General features: G+C 42.8%; 1 protein-coding gene across 1 annotated transcript; it reads left to right on the top strand.

Moving 5' to 3' along the window:
- Positions 1-2,386: 2,386 nt before the first annotated feature.
- Positions 2,387-4,747, top strand: LOC148040616 (uncharacterized). Its single transcript, XM_087666882.1, has one exon. It carries the CDS (start codon positions 2,602-2,604, stop codon positions 4,015-4,017), a length of 1,416 nt encoding a protein of 471 aa, XP_087523008.1. The 5' UTR covers positions 2,387-2,601; the 3' UTR covers positions 4,018-4,747.
- Positions 4,748-7,426: the final 2,679 nt, after the last annotated feature.

Here is a 7,426-nt window from a genome sequence, read left to right as displayed (position 1 = left end):
ATTTGAAAGCTTTTAGGATTTTCAAGTTTGTAAACTACAAAAGCTTTAACAAGCTTAAATGGAAGCTTTGAATGTCGGAAAGCCTTAAGCCTATATAAAAGGGGGGGAGAGTTAAGTAGTATGGGTTATTCTCTTCATTACGAAATTCATATCTTATTTGAGAAGAGAGAAATGTTATACACAAGTGTGTGGAGGCACATACATTAGTTCCTCGATCATCGCATTTGTAAGCTAAAAGGTTAGATTCAAATCTTTGTCATTTGTTCTTTTTAGAATTAGTTTAAATGATTTTGTCCTTTGTCTTTTTAGTTTTTTAAGGTTAGATTCAAATATTTGTCATTCATTCTTTTTAGGATTAGTAAATAGTAGTGAAATGAAAATGAAAGAAAACGATCTTTTGAACGTATGGCAAAAACGAAAGTGTAACAAACTTTTGAAAGTATTAAAAAAAACAAAAATGTAAAATAAAAGCGTAACAAAATTTCGAACATACTTTTAAACGTACTAAATGCAGACCATATCTTGCAAAGAAAGAGAGAAACAAATATGCGGTGTCACTCTTACCAGACTACACAAAATGAATTCTCAATGCAAAGCTGTTACAGGTTCAACTATTGAGGATCATTGATACATCCATCTTGGTTTGCAAAATGACAAGAGCGATCGTAAATGGAACCTTGAACCGTCGATCTATTCTCGATAACCCTCTAATCTCTTGGAATGATGGATCGCTTTTATAGCCATCTACTAGAATTGACTTGACTACATCCAATATTGTGGATGTGTTTGCTTTCAGCATGCTATATAATCCACTAATCCAGAAGTATATGGGTATAACAGAACATATGCATCCAAGGATAGGGCTTTGCATCCTCAACAAAAAATCCATCCAAAGGATTCTAGAGCTCCATCCTGGAAATCCATCCATTCGATCTAATGCTCCAAGCTAGCACATCATGAGAATGAAAGATGTTACAGTTTGCTTGAAAATGTAGTCGAGCCAAGCCCACGATAGGCATTCCAAAGAGTCAATTAGCACAAGTTCGCATGCATCATTTTATGGAGTAATAAATGTCTTGTTGAAATAACGACGACGTTCAAGATGGACGGTTTGCCTGCAAGAACCTCACCCTGCCTAGATATCACCTTAGAAAATACAGTGTTTTCGTTCTTATTCCCACTTGGCCATGGCACCTACAACCAAAAGAAATGTGAACGTTCAAAATCACGATCAATGACTTGAAATACATATGCATACATATTCTCCTTTCGACATCCTCCATGTATTTTTTATAAAAAAAACTTATCTAGAAACGCCTTTTGCTTTGAAACATGACGCATGCCTAAATACCATCAGTAAAACTGCTACATAATAAACATGCAAGAACTGCATATAGAACTTCAAAGTCCTTTACTAAACTTCAAACTACTTTACTAAGCTACACATGTCATCCTAGTAATATTTTAAAATTCAACATATACAAAAGTTGACGTGGCTCAATTGTTTGGCTTGACATGTTACAAAATACATACGGATTGGCATCGTCGCTTTAAGTGGCTATGAAAACTGCATGCAAGACTATGGTACCGGGTGGGGTGGGGTGAGATTTGCTTTTTTGGGGGAGGGCCGAGTTTACTGATCCACGCTTTTGGACAAGGTGACATGATGATCGTCAGCCTTCTAGAACGATTGGAAGATAATCTGTCAAGCTTCAAAGGGGGGAAAAAAAGCTTGCACAACCAATCAAGGCATCGCATTCAGGATGGAGGTTTAGGGTCTTGATTATAAGCTATTCGCAAAGGTGCCAAAACCGCGACATTGATAAGAAGTCTCAGCTCCTTCCATCGGACGACAAGAATTTAAGGCATGTTGCTGATTCTAACTCTTCCATAGACGTGAAGGAAACGCAACAGCATATACCTTGCTCGGTTCTATTTCGTATGACTCGAAGGAGAGCAGCCGTTATGGGACAACTTGCTGACCGAATCCTATGTCAACTTGCTGGCTCGCTGGGCTTGCTGGTTTAATATCCAAACGGAAGCTGATCGCTTCACTATTATATGTCGATGGACGTCGCTGGCATGACCTGCTATTTGAAGCCGCTTTATACATGCGGTACTTATTTTCGCCGCTTTGTCTTACTAATACGAATTAGCTGCGCCTTCCGTCAGAGACATTGGGTAGCCGTGCTGTCTCTTACCCTGATCGACTAGCGTAGCTGGGGCTGATGGAGCTTCCGTCGATCTATCTCGTCTTATTATTAGCTAGCACGCGTTCCCGGATCGAGTATAGCTTCCTTTCTCAGCAAAAGCGACTGGAGTATAATATCTAGCTGGCAGCTACCATCGATCGACCTTTGCACAAAGCTGGAATAAAACGAACATTTGCACGCCGATGGCGACGAAGCGGCAAACTTGAGATTTAAGGTGCTGATGATAATGAGACAATGAACGCCTGTATATATAGGTATTGCACGGAGCCAGGGGGAGATGTACTGCAGCTGCGAGCTAGCTTGTGCAAAGGCATTAATTTCCCGCGACCACTTTGCTGCTCCTGCTAGGCGCTAGACTACGGCTATAGTTGCTGCTTCCGGGCAGATCATGGGTTCTGATGAATGCTGCCCATCCTTTAAACGAATGCGGGTGCCGGTGAGCAAGGTGGTGGAGGAGTTCCCTCTGTCGGCGTGCTCACAAACGCATGAGATGGCGCAGGTAGGGGAGGAGATGCTGCTGGTGTCGCAGCAGCCCGACAGCTGCGTGGTAAAGGTGAAGCTGGAGGCCGGGACGGGCCAGCCGCTGGAGGCCAAGAAGTTCCAGCTGGGGAGCAGCCACTGGGCGGGGCTGCACGGCCTCTACGCTTCCAAGAGACAACGGGGCCTCGTGTGGGCCACCCTCCAGTTCGAGTCGGCGCTCCTTCTGCTCGACCCAGTCGCGGCGGATGTCCAGGAGCCGCCACGTGTGGTCAAGCGGATTGAGCTGCCCAAGGGGGTCCGCTGGGGCCCGCACACGCTGGTGGAAGACCCCTTTACACAGGACTTGTGGGTGGCATGCAAGGGCAGCAGCTACGTGCTGCGCGTCAACCCCGACCAGCCTTCCGACTACACGACCTACCCATGCAGCCCCTACCCCATCTTCATGGCCGTCCACTCCACCAGCGGCGACGTGTACGGCAGTCTCCACCTCAGCAACAAGATATTCCGCCCGCCCCGACCCTTCCTGCACGCCGTCGACACTGCGCCATCAACCGCAGTGGTAGTCAAGCCGCCTCCGGCCTCGATCGCCAGCTGCTTCCCTTCCCCGCCCCCGCAAGAGATTGACATCCCTCCCAGCATGGGCAACACACCCGTCGGCCTGCTCGCCGGCCCCGATGGCAACGTCTGGTTCGTGCTCCTCGGGAACAGCACCGGCGGAACCGGCCGCTTCGCTCGCATCGCCGCGGACGGAAGCATCACGTGGTTTCAGCTTCCCTCAACCCCGGCCGGTGCTGTTTCTCGTGCAGGCCTCATCCACCTCGCCTTCGAGGCAGACACCTACCCCAACAACATCACTACGGCTCTACTGAATAAGCCGCCGCTCCGCCTGTCGCTCCTTGGATCCAGCATGGCCTCCTCCAACTGCATCAACGCCGTCTTCTCCGTCACCATTGACGGCGACAACCCTACCCGCATCTCCAGCGTTGACACGCTTCTCATGCCCACCCCTTCCTGCCTCAACCACCGCATTCTATACTTCCAGGCTGGGCGCTCGACCCCATTGCTGTTTGTGACAGAGTTGGGGGTGTCTGTGCTGGCACGTGTGACCGGTGGCGCCCTGTGGAGCGAGGAGGTTCCTAGTGAGACCAGGGATTCCTACGCGCTCTGGGGCTGCGGTTGCGACGCCGACTACATCAAATACGTCCGGCCCTCCAGTACTAACCAAGATGAGGATGACCAGCTCAACGCGCAGCAAGAGAGTGCCATGTTGGGCGCTGGTGCTCTCGCCAGCAAGAAACGGAGAACAACCGCCATCACTAAGTAATAACAAATGCTACAGACAGATATATACGTTGTGTGCTGTCACATATAATCTACAATCGTCTGGTTTCGACCCTAGATAATAGTAATATTAAAGCTGGGCATGCAAAATAACTATCCCGTCCACTTCTTAGACATAACTACAATTCTCTAGTTTCGACCTAGATAACAGTAATATTAAAGCTGGGCATGCAAAATAACTATCCCGTCCACTTCTTAGACATAACTACATAGTTACCTACATATACTGGCTTTGTGTGATCTTGCCTTCGTCTAGATATAAAACGATGTAAGAGGCTTTTGCACCTCTCTATATAAGCTTTCGTATTTTGCCAGTATGTTTGATGTGTGAAGAATCTTGGATTGGTCTGCACGTAACCTCGCAATTGACATATGAGATCCAGTGCTCCTTTGGTTGGCGTGCACATAACCTCACATTTGTGTGACTACTTGTCTCCTAATTGGCTCTACTTAGACCCCCATCAAAAGAGAAAAGTGTTTTAAATATCATTGTGCTGCAAAAATAGAGAAGACTACTCCAACTAAAAACAAACATTGTCAAAGGCACGTCCAAGATTAGGGAGTGTCACTCCACAATTACTACAACCCCTTTAGTCAAATCTCAAATGGTCTTATTTAGCTCATATAATATGATTTTGTTGTGCCAACTCCTCACTCCTTTGAGCCTGATCTATGCATAAATCGTGACATCTAGGCACCCATATGACGCATCTATGCTTGCATCACATTTGTAGGTTAGATGCTCAAATAGAAGCACTAATACACACCTCATTTTCTAGCATAAAAACAACCAAGGCGTTGCTTGCAAAATTGGAGTTTCATTTTGGGTCATTTTCCCCCATGAACAATATTTACATATACCCCTGAATGAAACATAACAACAAAGTGCATAACTTCAATATCATTTAACAAAAAGGATTTGGCCCAAATTTTTTTTTTTTGAACTATATATGAGTAAGGGTTCATTCAGTGTAAGTAAATATAGAGTGATGAATCTTGAAGCTATTAAAAAGAGAGATGCTATATTTATATTATGAAAGGGAGAGAGGCTACATTTTTTATTGCAACTAAATTAATGTAGCACGCACGTATATAGTGCCTAATCTATGATGTATATGAATAGATGCACTAGGGAGAGTGTATGTATTATGTATTGGTAACAAATTATAATGAGTCCCTTACTTATGAGAAGGTTGTGTGCAAAACTAATAGTCACCCTTGGCAAAGGGCCATGCAATCACATTTCGATTCACTACAAAAAAATCACACGTGGGACTTGGTTTCCTTGCTAAATGCCATACAAGGACAAGGAGCTGAATTTGATGAGATATTCTATCCTATAGTCAAGATGACTACCTTGTGATTAGTTTTGGCGTTGGATGTATAGTTAGATCTAGAGCTTTATTAAATGGATGTAAAACAAATTTCTTACATGGGGACCTACATGAGGACATTTATATACATCAGCCTGAGGGCTTTGTAGAGAAGGAACGGGAATACCTAGTATGCAAGTTGAGAAAGAGTCTCGATGGTCTTAAGTAAGAACCTAGGGAATGGTACCACAAGTTTGATAGTTTTATGCATTCATAGGGTCATTCTTGCAGTGATATGGATCCTTGTATTTATCTAAAGAAGGCCCATGATGGTAGCTTTATCATTTTGGTGCTATAGGATGATCACATGTTGATTGCTAGTAGTACTCATTATGAGCTAGATGCTTTGAAGATTTGCTCAAGAAGATCTTTGAGCTTAAGAACATTGAGTATGCCTCTCACATCCTTGGTATGTGCATCACTTGCATTCGCTCTAAGAGACTCCTCTACTTGTCACAAAAGGATTCTATTCATAAAGTCCTTAAGTGGTTTCACATGGAAGGTGGTAGACCTATTGGCTACCTGTTACCCTCTGATGTGAAGGTCAGTCAGGCATATTGTCCCTAATTGGATGATGAGATGATATATTACATGATAGCCACTAGACCTAACATAGTATCTGTAGTGGGAAATGTTGTTCATTATATGGTAATACACCTAGTTAGCAACATTGGGATGCTAGGAAGGATATCATAAGATACTTTAAAGGCACTGTAGATATGTGCATTTTTTATGGTGGCCACCAAGACAAGGAGTTGTGGGCCTACACAGACTCTGATTATATAGGATATGTAGATAATAGGAAGTCTATTTATGGTTATATCTTCACCTTTGTTGGAGATGTTGTTTCTTAGATGTCCAAGTGCAAAAGTGCATGGCCTTGTCTACTACTAAGGCCAAGTACATTGCAACCATGCTAAGGCCTGCAAGGAGACCCTATGGTTATGACATGTGGTTGCAAATCTTGGTATAGCTATGACTCCTATGTTGTATTCAGACTCTATGAGAGCAATCTTGTTGGCATGTAATCTGGTCTTTCAAGCACATTGAGGTTTGTTATCACTTCATCAAAAAGGTGATTGGCAATAGAAAAATAGAGCTTGTCAAGATCTTGACATATGAGAATCTTATAGATCTACTCATTCAAAGTCTCCTAGTGGAATGCTATACCTTCCTTCAGAAGTTGATGGGTATAGGATGAGATGACATATATTCCTCATGTTGTTGTACTTATATGTACACTTTGTACTTTCTCATTTTTTTCTTATTTTATCCATACCCAAGTACATTTTCTTTTAAGTGGGAGATTGTTGGGAGTCAAATGTCACCTATGCCTAGGTTCATACAATTACTTTGGGTTGACTCAAGTGCTTTACTCAAGGTTGAGTACCTATAGTAGCAAAGTGTGTTTGGTACTAGTCTTGCTAGCATTAAAATCACATGATGAGATGCATGGCTATGCTTGCATCTATTCAATGAATGGCAAGTATAAGTTTTAATGAATTCTTGAAGGTGTTCATGAGTGCAATTTTAATATAAATTTAAATGCTCTTTTACATCCACTTTGTTTATAATTTTTATGCACTAACAATATTGGAAAATAGAGTGTGAGACTAGAGTAGTGAAAGTGACTGTGATACAATAATGGAGAATTTCTCTAATAAAATGTTAGAAAATAGAATGCATGAATGTTACTTATTCTACTCTATTGCACTACTCCTTGAGTAGTTACCACTGAGTTGAAATGTGAGTGGAAGGTGGAAGCACAAGTTGAAGCAATATAGAAAGAGAGGGAGATACCGTATGTAGGAACTCCAATAGTCACAATGCGTGACTAACCTTCCCTTATTCAATAGTCATTGAAACAATCAAGAATAAAATGAGTAATAATAGATACCTAACACCTGCACTATATAGGTGTGTGGCTATAGTGTATAGTGAGTAAATGTGGGAGACTAAGCATAAGCACCTTTGGCCCCAACAATCTTTTAGTTAAAGAAAAATATGCCTTAGTGAGAA

The sequence above is a fragment of the Lygodium microphyllum genome, chromosome 2, assembly GCF_053477565.2.
Source record: "Lygodium microphyllum isolate KBCC chromosome 2, Lygodium_microphyllum_v1.1.10, whole genome shotgun sequence".
Classification (NCBI taxonomy): domain Eukaryota; kingdom Viridiplantae; phylum Streptophyta; class Polypodiopsida; order Schizaeales; family Lygodiaceae; genus Lygodium; species Lygodium microphyllum.
This window is presented reverse-complemented; position numbering and strand designations above follow the sequence as displayed.

What these genes read in the sequence shown, in the direction of transcription:
- LOC148040616 (XM_087666882.1), top strand. Translation starts at nt 2,602, where the DNA reads ATGGGTTCTGATGAATGCTGCCCATCCTTTAAACGAATGCGGGTGCCG.